Raw genomic sequence first — 26,751 nt, 5'->3', positions numbered from 1 at the left:
ACGTCGTGCATTAAAATCCTTTAATGCATGGCTAGCCGTGGATTATCCCTTACTTGTCCAAGTAAAGCACTCAAAAATATATTTGTTGAATAATTTCACAAACCACAATCTTAAAGTCACCTGGAAGCAATTGATTTCAGCAAAATAAATATCTGAAGCAGGAGGAAGACAAAATGCAGCATTTCACACTTACTTGTTGAAGGAACATCGAGGTGACGTTTTGTTCATAATGATTGTCTTCTTTTGCAGCAATCTAGATCTGATTACTGCTGTCTTGATAGACCCTCCAAAGTCTTACCCAAAGTTCACATTCCCATACATTTAATATATTTGTGGCAGAGAAAGAGCTTTTTTTAATTTCCACAGCACATAGAGGAAGATATATTGATCTGTTGATGGGTCACCGTGATTTTGTCAAGTAAGACATGTTCCTTAATCAACATATTGTGTTGGTCCCAGAACCCTAGTCTTAACCCTATCCCTATCCTTACCCATAACTTACCTCTAAAAGCAGAGGGAAATGATAGATGAATAATACTGATGTAGAAGCACCTAACCCTAAACTTGACATAAAATAAAAACTTTTCCCTCAAATCTGGTTTAATGGAATGTTGTTCCAGGATCAGCAACGATGGTTATGCAGGAACATGTACAGGTGAAATCACGTTTACCGGGGTCGATGTGTGTGTGGATTTGAGTTAAGGTGGTTTTGAACATAACTAAGCTTCAGATACTAGAAATAGACCACCAAGTCAGTGACAGCACCAGATCGTCGAATTCAAAATAGGTCTGTAAAATACCAAGGGACTGCGTGTGCTCTTCAGGAGGAAACTGGGATTACAAAGGCTTAAGCGATTTCAAAGCACTGTGGTGAGTGCACCAAATACACAAGTGTGAGGAAATGCTAACTTGTAGGGTGCTTCAAACGCTACAGCATCTCGAGTGTTGCAAAAGCTTCTCAAAGCCAAGAACATCCAGTCAACGGCTGTCTTGTCATCAGAAATAGGTTTTTACTGAAAAAGCAAGATGGCTAACCTAGATCTGCTGAGCAAAAACAGGCAAGTAAACAAGCTGATTGTTATAACCTATTGCGACAGCTGCATGTGCACCATACAAGACTTGAGTTTACAGAATACTTTGATGAAAAATGAATTCGATTTTAAGGTTAATGTGAGAGTGCAACCTTAAAAGTTCACAATAAGGTCAGTTGCTTTCATGTATCATGATATAGGCCTAGCTAGCATGTGGACATCTGGGATAAGGACATCGGAATGCTTTGTCCTGTGTATTACATGCATGGTTACTCATGAAATAAATGGATATGTGAACATTAAATCTTGATAGGATTTTTTAAAACAATTGTGCCTATATATTAAATTAAAGAAAAACTAAAGAAAAATATGGTCCATTACAGCATACAAAACACATTTTCACTATAATCGATTACTATGATGCTATGACACCAGTCCGTGGTGTAAGGGGCCATTCACACAGAACACATTTTTTATTTTCTGCATTTAGTTTCCAATTTCTTTTTTACTTTTATTTATTTATTCTTTCAATTATTCTTATTTATGCATTCATTTATATTTACTAATTCCTACATGTATTACATATTTCCAGATTAATTTATGAATAAATATAAAAATAAATGAAAGAATAAATAAAGCTAAAAAGAACAATAAGAAATGCAAAAATAAATACAAAAAAGGAAAAACAGTAATACAAAAATAAAGTCAGGATTATATATATATTTGTCTTATCAGGACGTTAATTCCTTTATTTGTTTTCCAATTGTTACATTAATCTATTTATTTCTGCAGTTTTGGTCCTCCATATTTCAGAACACTGTGTCATGCACGAGATGTTGTAAAACACGTGGGAGCAACAGTCAAAAAAAACAACCAGCGTATAGGGGAACGAGGGAAATGAAAATATGTATCTGAATATGTATAATATGTATGTTTATACACATAATGAAAATATTTATATTGCTGTATATATTATTAATGTCATATTATGAATACTTCATTATAATCTCTATTATTATTACTGGTAATGATGATGGTAGTAGAAACAATAGTATTATCATTCCTGTTATTATTATTACCGACATAATTATGAAATCATTTTATGTAGGCTACCCGAATGTTTAGTTTCATTATTATTATTCTATAGATTTTATGAGTACTGTAGAATACGACTTAATGTATGTGTTTGTATATGTAGATTTGCTACACGGAAGAGAGGACTCATATACAGTGTTGTGATGGATGACAGTGAATGTTAATAAATATTGGACCGCTGGATAGCGCGATTAACCAATTTTCTGTCATTAGTGAAAAAAAGTATATATATACACACTGTATACACATATTTGAGCTCAAAAACAAACAAATTGACACGATAACACAGCAAAATCATAAATTCAATTAAATTAAGGCATTTTGAAGGCTTCTCAGCAAGTACATGTGGTTTTGAATTGGCATATATATATATATAAAATAATGAAATAAATATCACAAAGCAGCAAGGATTGCACAGTGAAGTTAACATATTTTATTTCTTTAAGTGCCATTCATGCATATCGGGGAAGGGGTGGTATTGACAATCCTAATGACACTTCAGTTATTTTACAGCACTAAAACCAATACAAAGAGAAGCCGTGTCATCTTATTGGACAGCAAAAGTAATAAACCGTGCAATAACAAAAAGGACAAAAAGGGGAAAATAAAGGAAACAACAAATACAAGTAATGACCAGGACAAAATCAAACAGAAAACAAAGATTAAAATAGAATATAAACACTGAAACACTGAATGTTGAACCATAGTACAGGTAAAAGGTAGTGTCACACAAAAAGCCAACGCATTTTCATCACATATATACAATATAGATATATACATACTGTGTCACCCTTGGATTGGACAATAACAAAATACTCTGTATTCATCTCCCTCTTTTCTTTCGCAGGTGAACCCGAGCCCTTGCCTTGATCCCTCACCACCCCAGAGGAAAAAAGGACAATCGAAAACACATATATTTACAATAAGCACAACAACACACCAACAATGAATAAAATAGGCTCCAAATACCAGAACTTGTTGGCAGTTTTCTCCCATAAATGTAACAAGGCTTCTCAAATCTTCCTTGATTACAGTAATCTCTCTGGCAGATACGCGCGTCTCCACTTGTTTTAAGTTCTTTTTTCTTCTTTTGTTTTACGAAAACTGAGTTGTCTTTAAACAGTTAAAACTTTCACACAACACAAACACAAAATCAAAGGAGCAATGTTTTTACTTTTTCTTTTTTGAGAAAAAGAGGAAGAGAGAGAGAGAGAGGGAGAGAAAGAGAGATAGAACTCATCACCTGTCCAGCTCATATTCTCTTGCGCTCCCTTGAAGCTTTCAGTTCAGTCCGATCCTTCAGACTTACTTTACGCCAATTACCCGCCGTCTTAAATGTTGCAAAGTTAGACTTCCTCTCTTTGGCAAACAAGAGATCCAAACACATCACTACCACAAATAGATTGGCAATACATACTAAATATTTCCAACTGAAAACAGACACTCCTCCTCCTATCCAGACAAACCATGATGGAGGGTGAACACCACAGTATGGCATTAAAGTTCACACCGAGGGTGGATCGATGCCAGACATTCACTCGAGGGAGATCCTGCTTGAGTTAATGAACGCTTGTGCTTCTGACTTCTTTTCAAAGTGCACAAATGACCAGATAAAAGCTCTGAAAGCTCTTTGTATGACAAACACTGAGGCTAGGTGAATGAGGCTTGTGAACACTTCAACAGTATCCAAACAAAAACACGAGACGAACAACCGATAAAAAAGAAAACAGGAAGAAAAGGACGCAGAGAGCCAAAGCAGACTTGGGCAATGGAGCTTAGCTTAAGAACAATGTGCACAGCATCGCAGTCAAACAAAAAACACAGACGTTAAACAGTCGGTCTGGGGTAAAGTGGATAACAGTTCTGTCACTGTTTTTCTTCTCTTGTAAAAGCACACTCACAAATTCAGTATCATGGCCAGTCGAGTTGGATTTCAGGGTTATGTTTGGCTTCGGTAATACGCTTTCACCAATTTAAACCCCATTAGCATCAAAAGGATCTGACGATTGGTTATGTAATGATGGAATATACGGATATGTAAAGAACTACACAGCTGATGGTGGACATGATTGGGTGAAGAATCAGGCTGAAATGTCATGAACATGATGAGAGTTTGACAGGGTTCCTTAGCCATTAAAATCCTTTTAGGGGTGAATCTCTCAAAATCCATCTAATTTCACCCCAAAATAAAAAAAATAATATTTTGATCAAAGAAACTTTTTTTAAGACCATTAAGTTCTTTATTCTATTATATATATATATTCTATACATTTTTATTATATTAAAAACCTGTAAAAATGCACCTCATTTCAAGTAATTGAAACAGTATTTTATTTTATATCAGTATTTGTTATACTGCCTTTACCATAAATTGAATTACTCCATTAGATTTTTTCATGAAACAATAAAAATACTGTATTACAGTAATGAGAAAATGACTAGAGAATAATCAGGGAATTGCAAAAAGAATTAAGTCAGGACAGATTTGTTTTTAATGTCTCATGATAATAAATGTCAGAACTCTTAATGGTCTTAAAAAATAGATGCCTCTAAGCAAAACTATTTCTTTTTTCCCTTTCTGATTTTGAGGTTGTAATGCGACACATGTTCATGATATTAGAAGGACATACAGTATATGACAAACCGTTAAGTAGGGTTCATGGATCCATGACATTAAGGGCCTTAGGGATCAAAGGCCAATACATGTCAATGACTAGTGTAAATACTTTGTTTGAGAGTTTATAATACTGAAATACAAAAAGGACAAAAACAACTGTCATTAGATCATTTCACTTTTACAAGTCTATTTGCACGTACACTTTGATAAATAATAAAACAAATCCCATAAGATGACTGAAAACTACTGGAAGCCAAGGAGACTCGGGAGTGCGTAAACATTCAAGCTATGAGAAACAGATCCACTCCTTCCCTTTTCAAACGCACTTAATGGCTTTTCGAAATCAGCACTTCTCTCTAGAATTTGGTCTAATCGAAGTGCTACTTTTCACTGATATATACCCTGCTAAAGGTCAACAGCCTGCACCTATTTCTAATTTGGGTTCCGCTAGTCTAGTCCACATCCTGTGCATTCGTTTTGTGCTCTTCAAAAGAGATGATTGTAATCACTGATAGCCCTAAATTAATTATATTGCACAAACACATTCCATAATATCGCTGATATAATAAAATGACACTGTGGTTTGTTATGCTAGCAGACACTTTCAACTAAACGTTTAAAAAATATAGACTGTAGTATGTAGTAATTACAGCGATAGTTGGGCTACGCTTGATAGAGCAAGACGTAGTTACAGTCTAGTTCCTGGTCGATTTTGAAGGACAGTGTGAATGTGTGTGATTTTAAACTTTGCAAGACTTTAGTAGCAGAATTTCAAACGCAGCAGTTAACATTCCTCCAACATAAGGCTATTAGTGTATCTAAATATTTCAGTCATCTCCTTTCTCTCGGTATTACGCTACACCCAGCGTCCAAAAGCAACAGCTAAAGTGAGGGTACGCTCTCTGCAAAAAGTCCTTGTCAGTGCAGTAAAGAGCAAGCGATTTCATGTCGGTTGGTCCTAGGGTTAAAATAAAGAGGGCTCTTTTATTGCGGACCATTAAGCAAATGTGCCTTGACGTGATTTCATCTCCTTCTCAACGCTGCTGTAAAGAGCCACACAGCAGGATGATTTCTGAATGTGAACAGGGCTCTCCGTTATCCCACAAATCTCCGGTCTGCTCCTAAACAATGCATGAAAGTTTCAGTGGCAGGTCCTGAGGGCTTTAAACGAACTTAAAAGCAATGCAGTCCAATTGGGAGACTGCAGTTTGACGGGTGATAGTTGACAGAATGAGGATTGTACATGCAAACTTGAAGCGTTTAGGGAAAACGTTAATAGTGAGGTCTGGATCGATATCATTTTCTGACGCACACGTTTAGACTTGCCTAAAACTATTAGTGACAAAAAAACATGACACACTTCAGGCAGCAAAGATACACAAGTACAAATACTGCAGGTAATGTGGTTTACACGTTTCATTACGAGCCTTAACGATCAGTAAATAAATCTGCTAGAATCGGAATCGGATGCATGGCGACTTCGACATGTTACAGTGTGTAGGGTCAGAGGAGCAAAAAAAGAAAGAAAAAAGGGGCTACTTGTGCCTGAATGACCAGAGAGAACAACGGTAGGTGCTTTGAGTGTCAGGTTACCTGCACCATAGGCTCTCTTCTGAAAAGTGCCCTGCATCTCAGAGGAAGTTTCACAACACAAATGAGGGAGCCAATCTTGTCTGATAGGCAGTCAAGGCCTGAGTTAGTCACCATGAGAGGGGAGAACAAGCCAGACATATTACGCGAAAATCACAGAATAACAGTTGAAGAGCAGGGGCGAGAGCTTGGCAATTGAGCGGGCTTGTAGAAAGGCTGTGGGTTGGGAGACATTTGACATAAACATGAACCACTTGCCCCTTGGACAAGTATAAAAGCGATCACTTAAATGTCCTAGTAAATGTGATTGTCTTCAAAGTAATATCTTTTTTTGTTTGTTTGTTTTTGTTTCATAAAAACACCAGGAACACAGGAGTCTCTTTCAGGTCCTAATGAACAACACCTGCACTATTTTTCAAGTGTCCCGCTCCAATCTGCCTTCTGTCACGGGCATGCAGACACCTCAGGTCCAGCCCTCTTGCTCTGTAACACAAACACTCTGCCTCCATACGCTCCTCTCTCGTTTTGTCTGCACCACTCTTTGCGTTCTGGGACTGGGTTAGACGATGGAGTCCCAGTCAAAGTCGTCCTGGATGTCGTCGGTGGGCATGCGGCGCATCTGGAAGTTTCCAGCAGACATCATATGCTGCTGGTTCATCTGAGCGTGATGGCCTGAGGACAGAGCAGAGGGGAACGGTCACGACACACAAATGCTTTGACGTGCATGTTAAGAAAATCATATTCCTACACATACCGTGGAAAGTTGCAACCTGGGCAAGTGTTAAATTCAAACTACTGGTGAATTATACACAGGTTACCTTGTGATCTTAAACAAACCTAATGTTATATGTAAAGTGTATATGCTTGTTACTATGTGGTTGGTTGTGTTTTACAGTGTTGCTATGGCATTTTTTTAATGTGTTTTGGGTGGTTGGGAATATCAGGGAGTCTCTATGATATCCTGGTCACATTATACGGCTCAGTTCCTCTGGCTGCACGATTTAAGGCATCATTCACATCTGTAGCATAAACTGTGCACAGGCTAATTCAGCAAGGATGCATTAAACTGATGATCAAAATTGACAGTCAACGCATTTATAGCATTAAAAAAGTTCTCTAGTTCAAATAAATGCTGCTCTTTTGATCTTTCTATTTATCAAAGATTCTTAAAAAAACGCATATATTTTTTAACTGTTTTCAACATTGATAACAATAAGAAATGAGCACCAAATCAGCATATTGGAATGATTTCAGAAGGATCATGTGACACTGAAGACTGGAGTAATGACTGCTGAAAATGTAGCTTTGCCATTACAAGAATAAATCACATATTATATATTACAATAAGAAATTGCAATAATATTTTCATAATACTACTGTTTTTACTGTACTTTTGATCAAATAAATGCAGTCTTGGTGAGCATAAGAGACTTATTTAAGACAAATGTAATGGTATTGAATGAGCAACAGTATGTAATACTAATTGTATGTAATTATGTGATGGTATCAAAAAACATTTTAATTTTTTAACACTAGCTTCAGTTCAACATGCTGGAAAATTAAGGCCATTTGATTCTTGATATAAGAGCTATAAAAGACAAGGACCTGTCATAGTGGGGCCAGCGCTGCTCATGGGCGGCATGTGAGGATATCCCGGCGGACCCATCATAGAACTCAAGCTCTGTCTCGAATCCATGTACATGTTTCCTGAAAAACAAACTGATGTTACTATTGTGGCAGACTTAATGTATGACAGTGGATTTTAGGGACGCTAAAGTCCACTCACCTGTGTTGATGTGTGGGCTGGGCTTGTTTGGATGCATGGAGCCGTGGCACACTGGAGGCTGCACTGCCCCCTGTGGCTGGATTCCAGTGCGAGCAAAGAACTGATTGATGGAAGAGCAGAGGTCTGCCATCTGAGTGGGCTCGAGAGACCAGTTATTCAGCTCCGCCTGCCTCATGCTCTCTTTCAAACCTTAAGAAAAACAATGATAGAAAATTTCACCAAACTAAAATGAAAAGCCTTAAAACACTGTTTTAAAATGACATGCAAAGTGACTTACACAATGAATTAATATACAAAACAAATAAAGCACAGAAATTGCTTAACAGGACACCCCTGTTCAAGTTAATAAGAAATCCTGTGACAGTCAACTAAAACTATTTATATCTTTTCTTTATTCAAAATGCTAGTTTAAAGGCAGGTCTGTCATTTTTCAGTATAACTACAAAATTTTTTTTTTTTAGCTCATCACACAGATTTAAAATAAAATAAGCTCAGAGTTGTTATATTTATAATATTTAAATAAATAAAATAAAATAATTCAATTGTATTTAAATGATTATATATTTAAATAAAATAATTTAAAAGTTTATATTTAAATAAATATGTTTAAATAGTTGTTATTGTTTGCATAAAGTAATTCATTCTTTTGAAAAACATTGTTTTTTAAAATAAATAATAAAATACTTAATAGATAATTAAATAAATAAAAAATATTAAAAATATATTTTAAGTGCATCAAATAACTAATTTAAATGCATTTATCATCATCCATTCCAACGTACTATGTATCATTATTATGTATCATACGAGATAAAGTGGAGCTAGTACAAAATGAATAACTTAAAATACCAAAACCATGAACTATTAATTTTTTCATTAGCATTTAGTCTCTTGAAAAAATTACAGCAAATACAGTATACAAGTAAGGCATTTTGATTATACCTTGGAAGGGTGACAGATCCACATCAGCCCAGTTGTAGCTGCTGGCGATGCGGCAGCTTTCTTTCAGCGCATCCAGGTTGGGGTACCAGTCACTGGGAAGACCTGTAGATAAAACAAGAAGGTAGTGAAGGTCACAGCAGAACTCATCTGGATGCGTGGTAGCAGCTTCCTGTTTGAGCCAGCAGGGGGAGCCATAACCCTCTGCTACAGGCCTGCTCTCTGAAGTGTGCTGGATTTGCTTTGTTCTCATTAGACTGAGCTATATAAATCACCCCATGATTTACTGCAGACTGCTCTGAAGTTGTCATAAATTTCTTAATCTAAAAATAAATGACTGTTAGAAGAGGCCTGAATAAATCGGCCTGTCAGGGCATTGCCAGCACAGAAGGAAGTATGCTGAAGGTTCGAGACAGAAAGCAAGAGGAAAAGACAGACGATCAGATAGCAAGAACTATCACAGACAAGCAGACTCTTACCGGTGTTGCACTGCATCTGTTGCTGGGCAGGATGAGGCTGGTGGGAGAGATTCGGGTGCTGCTGTTGCTGTGCCGTGTGCTGGCCGTGGGCCTGGTGCTGGGAGGGATGCTGCCCGTGCTGGCTGTGTTGGCTGTGCTGGGGATGTTGGCTGTGCTGGCTATGCGCCGTGTGCGGGTGCTGGCTGTGCTGGGTGTGAGGGCCATGCTGGGAGAGGTGCTGTCCGTGGGGCGAGTTGTGGGCTGAGTGAGGGGGGTGGGAGAGAGGCACCTGGCTACCGCTGTTGGGGATGTTGTTGGGGTGAGAGTTAGTGATGCTGTTCTGGTTGTTATGAGGGTGGGTGCTGATGGTGCTGCTGGGGGAGTGTTGGTAAGAGCAGGAGGTGTGGGTCTGCTGGGACGACTCCGAGGGCATTCCCATCAGACCTGTAAGGATCAAACAGACAGAGCATCATATCAAAAATGCTGTCTGCATCTGATCAGAATTTAAGATAAAAAAAAAAAAAAAGTAGGGACATTTCCATCATGTCAATACTCAAATCATAGTCACTGATATGTAACACTTTATATTAAGGTTGCATATGTAACACAATAGTTAACATGGACTATACATCAAAATTATTTAATTTAATTCAATATTATTAATAATATACATCAATTACTAGTAATTAATATCAATAACAAAATGCAAATATAAATGAGGGAAGATTATTAAATGCTGTAATAAATGTATATTGTTAGTTCACTACTTCATACATTCTCTAATAGCTAATTAGTACAGAACCGTACAGCCACACAGTACAGAACCTTATGGTAAAGTGTTACGCAAAAACTTGACGTCAAACGGTTGCCATGCATACTCTAATTAGTCAGTGTTTGTGCCAGCAACAAGTTTGACTCTAGTTTGTGACTTTCTGATCTCATTTCCTACTCTTTCTTTAATACTTTATCCAGTCTTTATTAATGTAGTAAAAAGCCCAAAAAATTAGAAAACTTCTATTTCTGTCTCCTTTAAAATGCACCAGGGTGCCGAGATGGTGACTCAGGACAAAGTCATGGTAAGCCCTCTAAAACCGAACCAGAATTTCTATAACTTTTCATTTGTGCAGCGATTGTTTTGAACTAGTTTCTAAAAACGCCTGACAAGCTTCCAACATCTGCACACTCAATAGCAATCACCGAAGCGTGCGGCTCGCGGTCTTAAGAGGCCCTGTCCATCATGGCGCTGGCACTGTAAACCTATTTCGGTGGAGAGCTTTTAGAGCAGACTGAGGGGTCCTGCATCGCTGCAATCGCCAGAGAACACTCATCGGCGGGGTGACAGGGGTGCATCTCTTATCAGCAGAGAAAGCCTATTGTCCAACCATGGGAGAGCACAGAAAGCAATTAGCTAGCAGCTCCCCTGAATAATAATGCGATTCATTACCTATTATCAAAGCCAGTGAATTAGCTCAGTGTCTCCAGCAGTGGGGTGTGAAATCCTCTCGCCAGCTTTATTTGCTCATTTTAATTGCCCAAGCTTGTCTGACTAAGAGATTTCACTTTTATGCACATAAAAAGGTAACAACTGTCAGCTAATGAAACATAGATGATAGATTAAAGAAGTTCACTTTGGAAACATTAACATGAAAAGCATCTGATTTGAGCAAAGTAGTTTAGACACAGGGGCTCGTCTGGTGTTGCACGCAACCCGCTTGTCAAGTGCTTTTTGAACATCAGTCAATCAGATTACAAACAATAGGAATTAACTTCTAAAAGACAGGCAAGCTCGCAGTGAAGCAAATCTAACCCTGCAATATTCCTATATCTATTTGATGGGCTGCCATTTGAGATGGAGAACTCTCTTTCAATGAAAAACATCTTACCGTACACCAAGCCAATATCGTCCTTGCAATTCATAAAAATACACATAAAAACAGCTTCTAAACACTAAAGCCTGTAAAAATAATTAATAATAAAAAAATGCATTTTCCTAATAAATCCTCACACACACAAAAAAAATCCATAAGCAGGAAGTTACCTGTAATTTTAAAATGGACAGTTCTTAATGATACAATTATGATAAATAACATCAACCACAAACACCATCCTGGTCTTGATGTTATAATGCATTTCATATATATATATTTTTATTACCTTTATTTTACCAGGTTATCTCATTGAGATTTAAAACCTCTTTTCCAAGAGAGACCTGGCCAAAATGACAGTGTGTTGACAGCGCACAATAATAAATATGAACAACAGACACACGTACAACATAAACATAAACAATCAACATTAGACTAATTCAAAAGTACACTTTATACATACTATGGATTTTAAAAAACGAATTATTGATAATTACATATTAAAAACAATGACAGCAATTTACAGCATCTATTTCTAAAGATTTCGTGTAGTGTTTAAATTGAGCAAATGAAATCAGATCTCGCAACTTCAAATCCAACTGCAATGTGTTCCACGTGGAAGGGGCTGGAAAACTAAAGGCCTTCATACCGAGCTCTATACGGACCTTAGGTACAATCAACAAATACAAATTACCAGAGCGCAAATTGTAAGAACAGTTGCTGCGAGACATATAAGTGCAAAGATAAGATGGGAGCATATCCAACATAGACTTGTAAATAAACGTAAGCCAATGAACATGCCTCCTCACTGATATAACTCTACATTATATACATTATAATGCTTTCGGCAATGAATAATAGTGCCATTGTCCACTACTTTATATTAAATTATTTTGGGATACATAAAATTGCGTATATTGCAAAATAAATAGTGATGTAAAGTCTATAGAAAGAAAGCAAGCTTCAATCACTTTTAAGTTACTGTCTTTTGATATAATTAATGACATAAAAATTTGATTAATTATTTATAACATTTATATTATAAACTAGGGATAAGTCGCGATCTTCGAATAGTCGAACTGTGTTCGAAATTCGATCATAAAATAGCTTTTTCGAATATCGTTATATTTTCGCCAATTCCAATGTGTTTATTTGACAATTGACGCCGCGCCTAGCCGCCTACTGTCACAGATATTTTGTCAGCAGGGTATTTTCTTGTCGGGGACACAAGGTGTCACTAAAATGAATGAACCCCCCTACTGCGCGATCTAGGATACCAGCGTTTTGTACATAGTGTAATGTGTTAAAAACAACAGCTGCTTCTGTTGTTTGTATAAGACTAAACAAACAACAGAAGAAGAGCATTGTCGTGACCGTTAACTCTGCAACCAATAATGCAACAACCAAGAAGCTCCGTGTGGGACATGAACAATGATAAAGTTGAGTAGAATATGACATATGCCTAAGCGTTAGGCTATGAATAGCTTACATTGATTGAAACTAATTTGTTTAAAAAGTAGGCATAAAATCATTATGACATATGACATTATTTTTTGATCTAACGAGCATCTGGTTTGGCGATGCAAAAACGGACTGTCGGGCTTATTGTTTTTACTTCTTCCAATTAGATTACAATGTTAAAAAAACGACGAAAAACACGTTACTTGTTTAATTAATAAACAGTTTGTCTGATGACAAATCGCTAAAGATGAAATTGGCCTCCTTTTCTGTCATTGTGAGTGTGCGTTTTTTCTTTTCTTTTTTCCCCCCGATTTTTGAACGATATTCGACTTTTGCTCCTCGATTGTCGAATGGCATTTTTGGCAGAAATTCACATCCCTATTATAAACTAGTTTACCTATAAATATTATACATTATTATAATATATAATAACTTACTATTCTAAAACAATTAAAATAAAGCCAATAAAATGTTATTAAATAATTATTATAAACACTATAAAATGATTTATTTAGCAAAATCACAACCATAGGCAGGCACATACAGAATCTGTACACGTACAAATTCTGTAGAATTGAACAGCTTCAGACAATCTCCACTCTATGCATGTTGGTTTATTAATCATTTTGGCTGATATGATGGTGCTTTCAGCTACCAATAAGACTGAAGTGCTCTCAGCTCTGCACATGGCGCAAAAAGTCTGCAGACTCCATCTGGACTTGGCCGACGTGTGTGTGTAAAACTCACCCTGTTGGCTGTAGGACTGCTCAAACACAGTCTTGTAAAGGCTGCGGAAGGAGGCACTGAGATCTTCGAAGTCGGAGAAGAGCAGCTGCTTGTCCCGGTCCGGTATGCTGTACTGGGCCTGAGGGGCCTGCTGCAAGCCCATGGACTGGGACACCGGTTCTGGATGACTCGACACCTGAAGGGGGAGGAGATGAGGAATGCAAGATTAGCAACAATGACAGAAATCAGCCTTGCCACTCTAAACGGCAGAGCTGCTCAGCCAGGCCTAGTGACCGGCAGATTAGAGCTCAGATAGAACATGACAGCACTGACTACAGCACTCAGGATCACGGCACAGGAAATTAACTGCCAGACACACTGCAGCACAATATGCAGGAGCCAAATCTCAGGCGCACAAAACCCCTCCAATCCTTGACCGTTTATTTACGGCTGAATCTGTACATAACATACAGCCATGATCAAAACAGACGCGTCTCTTGAGAGACTCTCTGAAGTTGTTTTTACGGCTGTTTATTCTGTAATTAACAGCTTGGCGAAACTAACTGAGCAACGCAACTGAAATCGACAGCGAGATCATAAAAGCTTGCCTGCAAAAAAAAGGCACTGATCCATAAAACAAATCTTTCTAATGATAAATATCCTTCTAACTAAATACAGTACAGGTTTGCCCATCAAAACGAATTAGCTTGTGTGTCTAAACTCTCACATCTATGAAATCGTAAGTGTTGCACTCCAAAGGGGATCTGCACACTGTTTTGAGTCTGAAGAGATGCCTATCGTGCCCAGAATGAGTGATTCATTGAATGGCTCCCAAGGCCTCCATAATGCCGAGCATATTTGTGGCGTACACAAGGGCAGAGGCTCTGCCATGTCTAGCTCAAGACAACAGTGTTTAACAGACTGGAGAGACTGGCAAAACAGTCATCAGGACTCCAAAGAAGTCTAATTCTAGCTGTCGATGCGAACTGGTGATGGGAAATGTATCTGAACACATCGCAAAGCTATTGCAAACAAGTCTCATAAACAGATAATTGTTAGTGCCAGTGATTCAGACAGTGTCCCCTTCTGATAATAAGTTGTAGCAGTATAGTACACAAAAACACAATTTTTAACAAATTAAAATACCTCGTCTAAGAACAAAACATTTTCTAGTATCGGTAATAGCTGAAATGCATATGAACGGAACCGTATTTATCATTCTAAAACTGGACTGGCCATACATATTTTGCTAGAATGCACATTATTAACTTTCAGGCTGACACCGAAAAGTTGACAATTATTTTCATGTTATGGCTGATAAGTAATAAATGTCAGATATTAAAATTCTACACTATTTTGTCCAAATAAATTTGAAACAAAACATTAAAAAGTAAAATCAGTCCTTTAACATGCTACAAGTGCATTAGAACATTTGAATGAAAAATGGATAATATGAGATTTGCTAAAGATTACATTTAACGGTGTTATTAAATTAGTGGTTTTAAAGACTAAATTTAACGAGTCTTAGATGATGGCCATGGTAATCTAAGTGTAAAAAGTAGGGAAATGAACATACAACATTACACATACATTCATATATCATTATGCACATATACATATGCATATACTGTGTGCATCCCAGCATTATCCTGATTCCTGTGGTACCCATCATTTTGTATCTCATTACAGTTGCAAACTCAAAACTCAATTGTAAAATCAGAGAGCAAGAAACAATAGTTACTTAGCACAATTAAAAAAACAAAAACTTGCATAAGGAAAGACCTGCTTGCATGCACCATTAGCAGCAGAGACTAATTGTACACAAGAAATATGAGCAGTGGGAGTCAGATGACACACTATGCATCACTATAAAGATGAGCATATAATCTGGTTATGTTCAAACAGACTACAGTGTTCGAATAAGCTGGATGGAGCTGAAAAAGAGAGACAGAGAGACTGAGAAAGAGAAAGAGAGAGAGAGCATTGTCTGGCCCACTGAAGTGAATCTATCAGTGTCTGTGCCGGATCAATGCTGAGAGCCTGGAGCGAGAAGCATGCGGGGCTTCTAGGGGACCACAACAAAGAAGCGGCTTCTCTGGTGGGAGGACATCAGAGGCAGCGTCTCTCTTTAGCAGCGCTCCAGCAGTATGAGCTCTGCCTTTCATTCCCTTAACCTCGGTGTCAGCACACTCCCATGCACAGGCCTCCAATCTCTGGCAATCTGACTAACGCACTGGAATCTTGCTGCTTTATATAAAGTAGATCCACAATAAAACTCAGCAAATTAAGAGCTCTGCTTCAGGTTCACGAGGTTAAAGAGTGGAATAGTGGCTGCACAGTTTGATGAAAACTGGACACTTACCGGTGTGTAGTTGTGCACGCTGCCCACGCTGTTGAGATTAACAGAGGCCAGACTCTGATCAGATAGGCTATTGTTAAGGCTGCTTCGAGGGCTGTCACTCCCCTCCTGGTCAGGGTTGTACAATGCCACCTGGATATCAAGAAAGGGAAAGGGTTAATGACTTAGGAGTGTCTATGATAAAAATCTAGTTTAAAATAAATGTGCCAAGTTCTTAGACATGTACTCTTTGTTTCTGTTGGTGTCATACAGTTTTGCAAAACTTGAATACCATTAACACCTTTAATAATACTAAAAGGGTTAAATGTAATGACACTAAAAATGACAACATTTTCCTTACACATTGAATACATGTGAATGTACAAATTCTTTTTACTAAAATATAAAAATAAATTAAATATTTTATATTAATTTGTATTTCATAATATATTTAATAATTCTTTACTATGATATGAAGATAGTAGTAATTATTTAAAAAATAATTGTTTTTATATTTATTTAATATAAATTAAATATATAAAATATATTGTATTAATAAAAATAGTATATATATAAGATGGTATATAATATATATTTTTTTAATTATATTCCGTTAAATTACGTTTTTCCCCTTTATTATGATATCAAAACAGTTGCATATTAAACATTTTATGAATAAAATGATTAGATATATAAAATAAACTATATCAAACATATTTATGAATATCAAAATGAATCAGAACTCAGAAAAACATGTTTATTATAGAAGATGTGAATTCAGGTAATTGCATTTTAAATGTATTTTTGAAAACATTAATACACAGGACCAAAAAAATGAGTAAGCTACTGTGCCATTTCATCCATTGTCAGGTACATTCCAGAAGTTAGTTTGAGATACGACAAGAAGTCTCTGTAGTGCAGATACTGCGGGTAGGGTGCTGAGAAAAAGCCAATCAAACAGAAACCACCTAGTTTCAGTGGTCTTAAGGGGAATTCTTATCCCCTTTCAAACTGTAACAGAAACAACAGACGTTTGCGTCACACGCGTGACGTGTGGCATGCGTACACCACACTCTGCACACGAGTAAGGTCAGTTAATACGCGCGCCCCACACTGTGCCTCATATGGAGGGAGCGTGGCTAGTGGCCAGCAAGATGATCTGCTGTCTCAGACGGCTGAGAGGGGAGAGCTCTCCTTCAGTAAAGGTCACGATGCTGGCAGCGTTGAAACCGTCAACTTGCACAGCGCAAATTGGTTTGGGACAGCTCACAAAGGTCCCGAATGCTACAGAGACCCTGACCTTTCTGTGTGCACTGTTGAATGCGCAGTTTTCCGAAGCGTAAGAACCTCGACTTCAAAATGATAATTCCAATTATCATTTGAAAAGCTGAACTGCAAATATGTGCTGGTTGCAAAATGAGAATAAATAAAGCATTGGAGGGATGGTATGGGAATGAATATAATGAGCTCCTGGGAGAATAGTCCTACATTGAGTTCGCAGTGGTAGGAAAGGATGAATGGAATCACAACAATGCTGGCCGTGCTCGCATCACACGCCGCATGTCTTGGCAGCCACAGAATAGTGCTAAAACCCCGCAACAAGTCCCAAGATTCACCTGCATGAGTAAGGACGTACAGAGGCTTTCATGCTACACCAAACCACAAAAAATTTAAACACGGTCATTATTTACTCTCCCTAATGTCGTTCCAATTTTGTGTGACTTACTTTCTTATGCTGAACACAAAAGAAGATATTTTGAAAAATGTCTCAATGTTTTTCTTGTCAATAACATGCAAGTCAGTGGGGTCCAAAACAACATTCGACCGCATTGACTTTCATTTTATGGACCTTTTCCAAAACGCAGGGCAAACAATTTCAAGAGTGAAAGGCCCCCCAAAAAATTCTGTTGCTGCAAGAGATGCAGCAAACGCTTCGGTCCTGTTCCCCCTTGACTCAGCGAGACAGCAGATAGAAAGACACATTGCACATCACAGTCTCTTACAGAGAATTATCATTCAAGCAGAATAAATGTTTCCCAATCCTATTATTCCCTGTTCATCAAAAGAGTAGGTTGCTGGGGCTGCACTGGATTGAGGGTGGATGGGGGGTTAATGTCATAGAATAATTTGCATATTATAACTCTTCCCTCTTTCAGCTATGTTTAGGCCTGGAAACAGTACATTACTAGAACAACTAACCCTGTGCGCAACTAAGCACTGAGAGGCTCAGGCAAGTCGAAAATTCAATCACGCAGAAAACAGTTACAATTATAATCAAAACCTGGTGTGAAGAACAAGTATAAATGTTATGTGTAATTAAGTCATAAAAGAGGCTTTTAGCCATGAGCCTTTCACCACAATCTATTTTTACTCCCTGCATCCATAAAGTATGATTTAAAGACCTCATCACACTGTGGTTTGTTCAAGGCCTAAAACGTAGACGCCTACATACACTGTGTGCACGTCCGCACACACACACACACATACACAGTGGGAAAGTAACACGCAGAGAGAAGGTAAGGGGTGAACAAATCCATTGCAAATACTCCTGTGTGTTTGCTGCAGTGGAGGAGCGCTATATTTAGCCGTGAATTAAAGTCAAAAGCCAGTGGAGTCTTTCATACAGGCGACTTAATCTGCAGCATGAGACAAGGATTATGAAATCAAAGAGAAATCCACCCAGGTGTCTCTAACAATAACTAGCATTCAAAGGAAAACTATGCAATTTAGATACAATGTGGGAAAGAAATAAAGGAAAGAAAGAAATATAAAGAATAATAATTAAAAAGAAAGTTTAGCTTATGTTTCAATCCATGTTACACTTTCAATATAAGAATACATAATAACAATACATGCATATTTAAATATAAATATTAAAATGATAATTACATAAAATAATATGTCAAATTTAAAACTAATTTTTACTATGCAAAAGTTAGAAAAAAGAAAGTAATTCAGCTTCAAACCATTTTAAGTTACAATATTTAAATATAATTCAATTCATTATAATAATAATAAATATTTAAAATGTATTGAAATGTACATAAATATAGTATTAACATAATAAAATTACATGCACACACACACATCATACTTTTATTTATGGCATTAGTTAGAAAGTTAATGTTCATGTTAAGCATCAAGTATGATTATAATCTTTTAATATAATAAAATATATTTTAATAATTATATAAATATGATCAATGAATATAATGAAATATAGAATATTTTAAATAATTTAAAAACTATTTTAATATGCTAACTTCTTAGCAATAGGCCTCTAGTATACAACAGTTAACACATTTTGAACCTGTTGAACTCATTCTGCAGATTTTAAACCCTAAACTTAACCCCTAACCCTCTTTAAAATCAGCAACATCCATAAATCAGATTCAATCTATGGGTCTGCTCAGTAGGCTTAACCAACCGAACTGAAATAGGGAAAAGCACTGCATGATGATAATTTAATCTGAGGGAGAGAGAGAATGCGCAGTCACAGCCAGGCTTTCCTTCTCAATGTTATGCAGCACAGGCGCTTTCCCATTGGCCTGCACCGGCAGGCGGGAAAGTATGAGAAAGAGGGAATTCCTGTGGCTTGGCATGGAACACTCAAGAGGCGTGGCGTGTTCTCGGTTTACAGGGCCCACACTGAGAAACAGCATCTCCAAGGAGCCGCCGAACTCTGCAGTCTTGTTTTCGCTCTCCTGCGTGTTCGGTTTATAATCTATCAGCGTTTCGAGTAGGAGGGCAAAGAAAGCATATGCTCATGGGATAACCTCAAAATCCCATTCTGGGTGGATCTTGAAATTCTTCCCATATGAATCAGTCATACCTTATGCTCGCATTGTTTTGCTGTGTGAAACACTGTAAAAGGGGAACAGTCGTTTGTGATGTGCTAAAACAATAATAATATTGCAATAAAACAATAAAAAGCTTTATTGTTTATTGTTCTCATATATAGGTTGGGTTTCAAAACCTAGTGAACTTCCAACATCAGGAGCATTTTAGGGAATCAGAGACAAACTCCAGAACATTTGCTAAGAAAATGCTAAGCAATTTCAGCTAAGACAAATCACTACTACTGGAGGTTACAAACACAACAATTCTATATACACTGTATAACCGAATGTAACATCTGCACATATTGTATTTCATCCAGATGAACAGATCACCAAACTTACTATAATTCAATCCAAATGAATTCCACATCCCCCTCGCCATCATCTTAAACACCATGCTTAATGTGAAATACTATTAGTTTAATGCCTGAAGTAAATTAATAACTGATGGTTTTGGGCTTTGTAAAAGCACTCCAGAGAGAACGAGCAGCCCGCAACAGGCCAAGAGTGAAGCGCTTAAGGTTAAAAAGCCTATTTAAATTTCAGTGTGTTTTACTCTATTTCTTTTTACACACTTCTCCATGAAGTCATGCCACGAAGGGCGAGTTACGGAGAGAGTCACTCGGGGTGCTCTGCCTAGAAGCATTCAGCAGGTAATCATACTTCCAAACATTAAACTGTTCTCTTACAGAGAAGTACTGCAAGCATTTAGCACTACAAGGCTTTTAAAGATGGAGTACAAACTTTAAACCAACTTAAAGGTGCTCTAAGCGATGTCACACTTTTTTAGGCCAAAACATTTTTTGTCACATAGAGCAAACATCTCTTCACTATCCGCTAGCTGCCTGTCCCCTGAACACACTGGAAAAAAAATGCCAGACACCCCAGGCTCCACAAACGGCAACAAAAACAAACTGGGCCAACCCGCACCACGAAACATAACAAACAGTGTTCCAGCCAATAACCGACAAGAGGGGTTTGGGGGGTTAGTGTGCGGATGAGGAGGAGGGAGGGTCTAGCTAGCCTCCGTTTTGTTTGACAATACTTCGAACGTCAACAAGAAGTGACGTCAATCAACGTAATTTAGAGCACCTTTAACTTTCACTATAAAGGAGTATTCTGTTAAGTTAACTATAAGTTATAAAGGTGCAGTCAAATTTCTGTGAAATTTTACAGACAAAAAAAGGTCCATTGTTTATTGTCAAGAAGTGATGTATGAAGCACAACTAACAAAGCCACTTTCAAACCAAGCAGCTTTCCCTTGGTCAACAAACAAAATCTGTCTGCCTAACTTAAACCTTTTGTGAAATCTGCATAAGAGTCTTTTGCCTTCATATGAAAATTCGGACTGTGTGGATTTCTATTGAAATAACTGGATTTTGTCTGTGAAAATTCACAGTAAAATGGTAAATAAGACAGCACCTTAGATGTGCAGTATGTAAGATTGACAGCTAGCGGTTGAAATGGGTACTGTAGTCAAAATTCAAAATATTGTAGGGAGTCGTTCCCCCGCCCCCTCCTTCTCAGACTCAACGATCGCGCGGGTTGCCAGTTTGAGGACACGCAACAGGAACGAGTGAAATTGACAATGGAATGCGGGGAGACTTACACACTGTAAGTTGATGAGTTGATTTATTTGAGTTGATATCGCGTTTGAATTTGCTCCCGTTCATAGAGATTTTTAGATGGGTGCTGAGGCTTTTTAGGTTGGGTAGAATCTGCGATCTCTGACCCAGTTTGTTCGCTGGCTTCCATAGCATTGTTTTTCAGAGAAACGAGTATGTGAACTCAGCATGTTTCCTAAATATCTGCAAACATATGGTATTTTTATGCTTTAGTACAGTCAAAAACTTACATGCAGCACCTTTAATGTTGATTACCACAAAAATGTTTTTTACTCGAAGAATACTGTATTTTTGCACAGCTTAATATCTTGTGTAGGCGCAAACCTGACATTTTGGACTCAACAGACAAATGGAATAAGGTATTAGCAATTCACAATACAATGCATATGCACTGTTAAGAGGATTTGTATACATAATGCCTGCCCAATATAGATGAAACCCAATGTCAGTTTTCTGAGCGTCCGTGTAAACAAAAGCATCACATGTCAGTCATGTTATGCAGTCCATGCACATAGTCATAGCAGGATAAATATAAATGTAAACTGGGTATGTAAGCTGCTAATGTCAGCTGTGATAGGACAAAAACAGTCAGGGTTTGTGGAGTTGGAAATGAAATGCTACCTTGTTAGTCACAGTGTTGATTGCCAGCGTTGGAGAGGCACTTCCAGAGATGATGCAGTCCATTCCTAAGTTATCCGACTCCAGGCTGTATGGCGTAGATGCCTGCAGGAAAACAAAAAAGGACACATTCAGCCAATCAGGACGGAGATGATGAGTGATCTGAAGTGACTTTGATTTTCTTTTAAAGGCATTTGATATTACTCTGGTGCAAGAAATTTTAAAGCATAAGCAGCAAGCGTTTATCAACAACAAAAGAGCAACACCTTTTATTTAGGTCAAAATTGGAGGCATTCTGGGAAAGAGATGAGCAGGAGAGAGGAACGGCTCCCTGTGCTCTGTCTGTTCTTGCTGGGGTAAAAGATAACTTCAGCACGCCTGTCTCCCAAAACTGCTTATTATAAGAGGATTGCCTGGCAACAATGCGATTTTTAATTTGTGATAAACATAAATGAGATTTTGCAAAGTCACAATTATTAATGTCAAAGAATTTCTTAAACAAGACAGGAGGAGGATGAAAGTGAGAGCGAGTGTGTGTCTAATGAAATATACTCTTAATAGTGAGCATCACACTTTGCACAGACAGAATTCTCACTTATTTTTCATGCAGGATCAGGCTGAGAGCGAATGGATCTAATTGGAGGTTTTTGATGTGAGTGAAGTGAGTGTCAGTATGAAAAATGTTTGTGTGTGGCCTGAGGGCAGAGCTGTGTGCCGAGAGAATGATACTCTCACTGGAGTCTGGCGATTATAAATGACACCAGCCTAACTGCCTGACCATACAGAAGAAAACACACGCTACAGACTCAACACACATGAGGTCAATTTGGCAATCAGGCTTATCACATGTGATTTCTGACATATCTTTTTGGTCCAATATATTTACATTCATATAAATACTGATGTGCGAGCAGACGTAATCAAGTATATCACTCACTTTGCAACAATTGCACAAAAACACAGCTTGTTGAGAACATGAGAGTAACCAGTTAGAATGCTTCCAAAATTAAATTTTGGGGTGCAAAGAATGACTCTCTAAATCTTTGTCTTATATTTATATCATATGATATTAACCAACATCACACAAGCAAGAGTACTGTTTTTCCTGAATATCAGCACGGTTGTATATGTGATGAATGTGATGTTGAATTCATTGATTAAATGTAAGAATCTGACAAAAGATGATGCATGTGTCTAATACTAGGGATGCACGATATTTTCGGCACGTCATCAGCCGACAAAGGGTTAAAATATAAACATCGGCCCAATATGAAAAATAGGGCTGGGTACCGAGTTCGGTACTTTTTAGGTACCGACCGAATTGCCTCGATACTACCGAGTATCGAAACATGTCTTGTTTTTCGGTACCACATTTCGGTACCTAAGTGGTTAATCTCGTCAATGTCAGTGAAACAATAAGCATGCAGCATGATTGGCTGTGGCGGAAAAACACTAGTTTACGCGGCTGCCCAGAGACGCGGCTCGTCGCACGTGAGGCTGCAGTGTGTGTGTGTGTGTGTGTGTGTGTGTGTGTGTGTAAGCGTGCGTCCCAACCCAGATAGATAGAAAATATGTGGAAATGATCCAAAGTGTACCTATGTCATGTGCCAGACTCGATGCCAGATGCACGCGATGCAATATTTTCGACAAGATCATTGCTGCCAAGACCGGCAACACGGTAAATCTAGGCACTGAAGCGCACAAAATACACTTGAGAGTAATGGTGTTCACATCGAACGCGAATAGAGCGTCAAATACGCGTCTATCGCGTCTAGTTCGACGCTTGAATCTTCAGCTCGAGTTCAAATTTTTCAACTTGCGCGGAAGACGTTCGCGGCAAACGCGTCACCCAATTCGCGTCATTCGCGACGCCCGGCGCGAATGATCCGTCTATTCGCGTCTTTGCATTGACTATGTATGTAATCTACTCGCACAAATAATTAAATTCGCGTTCGGTGTGAACACACCATTAGTAAACACTTGTTCATTAATAAATAATTAAAATATCTCCTTGCTATTGTTTCCACATCCATAATCATTAGGCTACTTTTGCCAGTGCTTTGCTGCAAGCTTCACGTGCAGGTATATATCCCGCCCCCCAGTAGCCTATATTTAATTTAATTCACATTTATTTGTATAGCATTTTTCACAATACATATCGTTTCAAAGCAGCTTTACAGAAAATGCATGTCTAAATTACAATTTAGAGTGATCTGTTATCAGAGGTGACAGTGTAATGCATTTCAATTAATTTTCATTCAGTTTCATCGTTAATTAATGCATTAAGTTAAAGCAGAAACAATGAGCTCATTGAAGTAAAGAATACATGTTGTTAAATGATTAGGAAACATAGAAAACTTTAGCATTGGTGCTTTTTTACATACTCAAAATATGAGTGTAAAAAAGTCAACAAACTGAAAAAAAAATTAGGTAATGTTATATTGTTAAACCTGGTTACATAAAATTGGTATCGAAAAAAGTATCGTTCAGGAACCGGTATCGAAGTCAAGGTATCGGTACCGAACATTTTGTTACGATACCCAGCCCTAATGAAAAATGATGCCGATATGGCTTGCCGATAATAATGTTGATTATGCATCTGTAGTAACTCACATGTGCTCAAGAAGTGCTAGCGATATAACGTCAGCAGTGTGGTCATTCTTGAAGCAAACTTTTGCTTGAATGGTGATTAGATTCACTGCTTTAGATCGCTGTGCTGAATTTGAGAACGCGAGAACAGAATGATACGCAGCTGCAGCAACAACCTCCCCCAGGTCCTAATGCTTGTCCGATAAGGAGTTTTATTTGATTAGGGGGTGCTGCAAGCCTACATGTTAGACTAATAAAATGAAAAGTAAATTACGCATTAAGACACTTGTGTTTCTGAATAAATAAAGCAGCAATTGATGTCATAAAATCACAAATCTGATTTGCTTTAAAAGGTCAGAAGCTATAGTTTACATGATGAATAAAAATCACAAACATGACACTTGTAAATTAAATAATTTTATACATAGTTTTATTAATTAATGTGCAATATATTTTTTCAAATGTCATTTATGTGTATTTATCTTTAAAAAAAAATAATAATTGTAGAATTTTTACAGCTCTTTTGCAACCATAAAATATTTAAGGTTACAACTGCATTGGTCTGAAAAAACCCCCAAACAAAACAAAACCCAACAGTGATTCATTTTATTATTGTTAGTTTAAAAGCTTTCAATGTACTCTCATTATAAAAATAAATTTAATAATGTTTTAGTTTTTGCTCAAAACTAACCAAAATGAAAAAATAATTTGTTTATAATCCCTGCAGAGGAGAGACTTGGTGTTGTTTCCAAACAAAAGGAAAATATATCGGTATCGGAAATAAATAATTAATTGAAAAATATCGGAATATCGTATATCTGCAATAATCCAATATGATTAGAAGAAAATGCCTTTGGGCCTTTATAAAGGTAAAAATGCCCCTGGAAATCAAGTTAAGGGAACAAATTTTGCCCCTTAATGGAAAAGTTAATTTCTGTCACTGCTGCGTTCTAACCACCGCACAGAATATGAAGGATATGAAAAGCTTCAGGGTCATCTGTCCACGACAGGCCTAAACCAGCCAAGGTACCAGAACAAAAATACACCCAGCAAATATAGTCGTTATCTTTATTGACAAAATCCCAAAATATTGAGATATAATCTTAATATATCGCACACACCCCTACAGTGCACCTAAAACAGAAAATTCGGTTATTGTTTACTTTCTAACATTTTTTCCCATTGTGCTTGTGACCACAATTTAGTCGCAGTTTAACATCCCCTGATAAATAAATGCTTCTTCACAAATGCTATTTTCCTCTATATGGTTTCCGGTCATGGTTAAATGTCTACATGTCTTCAATCTCTGCCCCTTTCTCTCACTATAGCTGAACTCTTTCGGTTTGCCTGTGCCTCTGATCCACAACGCAGGGCTGGACAAAATGATGCAAGATACCTCTGAGCCAGGTCAACCTCGGAGGCCGGCGTCGAGTGCAGCCGAGTTGTATATTCCGTTGAGCGTTGCTCATTAATAATGGAAGGAAAAAGCTCTGGCTGTAAATAACTGGCGCAGAAACTCTGCATTAATTGATGTTTGCTAAAAAATGAGTGCAGAATGCAACGTATGTAAAGACTGCCTGGGGCACAGTTTATTAATAAGTCGGACCCCCTCTACAAGATAAACTGATCTGCACTGAGTGAGACAGCTATTTAAAAAGATATAAGCGCCCAATCAGCAAACCTGTGCACAGCACGACTGTAAAGCACCGACTCAGACATGAAACAAAGCCAGCTTTCTCAACTCAGGAAATATTCAGTCCCATCTAATTCCTTTTCTAACAACACACCAAGTCCATGTTGTCACACATTTCTAGCGAGAACAAATACAGGCAACATATTGCTAAGATAGGCTACCTGCATGCTAATTTTGAGGAGGAAAAAGACACACAATGGGCAAAAAGACACAATATGGGCAAAAATATTTAGGAAAAAAAGCTTCAATGTCAAATCAAAGTCAGACTATATAAAAAGTAAATGTGTTATGTCTTATGTGTGGTTGGTAGGTTTTGTTTATAGCTCTTCCCAAACGATAAAAACGAGCCATCAACACATGCACTAAAGAAATTACATAGTTTTCTGCAGATCTTTAAGTTTAAAAAAAGATGAACTAGACTAATAAGCTTACATTTTCAGCCCCCGAAACTAGATTTCTAATACAGAAATCGTTTTTTTAC

General features: G+C 37.6%; 1 protein-coding gene across 3 annotated transcripts in view; it reads right to left on the bottom strand.

Moving 5' to 3' along the window:
• Nucleotides 1-4,656: 4,656 nt before the first annotated feature.
• The window catches only part of foxj3 (forkhead box J3), a 111,618-nt gene continuing 89,523 nt past the window's right edge, over nucleotides 4,657-26,751 (bottom strand). For 2 of the 3 annotated variants that reach the window (XM_056251442.1, XM_056251443.1), the window contains exons 5-12: nucleotides 21,992-22,093; nucleotides 15,931-16,059; nucleotides 13,590-13,764; nucleotides 9,538-9,960; nucleotides 9,062-9,163; nucleotides 8,120-8,308; nucleotides 7,939-8,040; nucleotides 4,658-7,005 (exon numbers count right to left, since the gene is read on the bottom strand). In XM_056251442.1, the coding sequence (XP_056107417.1) occupies nucleotides 6,893-7,005; nucleotides 7,939-8,040; nucleotides 8,120-8,308; nucleotides 9,062-9,163; nucleotides 9,538-9,960; nucleotides 13,590-13,764; nucleotides 15,931-16,059; nucleotides 21,992-22,093 (1,335 nt within the window). In that variant the 3' untranslated portion in view covers nucleotides 4,658-6,892. Of the gene's footprint in view, nucleotides 7,006-7,938; nucleotides 8,041-8,119; nucleotides 8,309-9,061; nucleotides 9,164-9,537; nucleotides 9,961-13,589; nucleotides 13,765-15,930; nucleotides 16,060-21,991; nucleotides 22,094-26,751 lie in introns of all 3 variants that reach the window. The other variant, XM_056251444.1, reaches the window with a different exon arrangement.

The sequence above is a fragment of the Rhinichthys klamathensis genome, unplaced genomic scaffold, assembly GCF_029890125.1.
Source record: "Rhinichthys klamathensis goyatoka isolate OS25496 unplaced genomic scaffold, OSU_Roscu_1.1 h1tg000082l_1, whole genome shotgun sequence".
Classification (NCBI taxonomy): domain Eukaryota; kingdom Metazoa; phylum Chordata; class Actinopteri; order Cypriniformes; family Leuciscidae; genus Rhinichthys; species Rhinichthys klamathensis.
The sequence above is the reverse complement of the archived record's forward strand: the minus strand, read 5'-3'. Positions and strand labels throughout refer to the sequence as shown.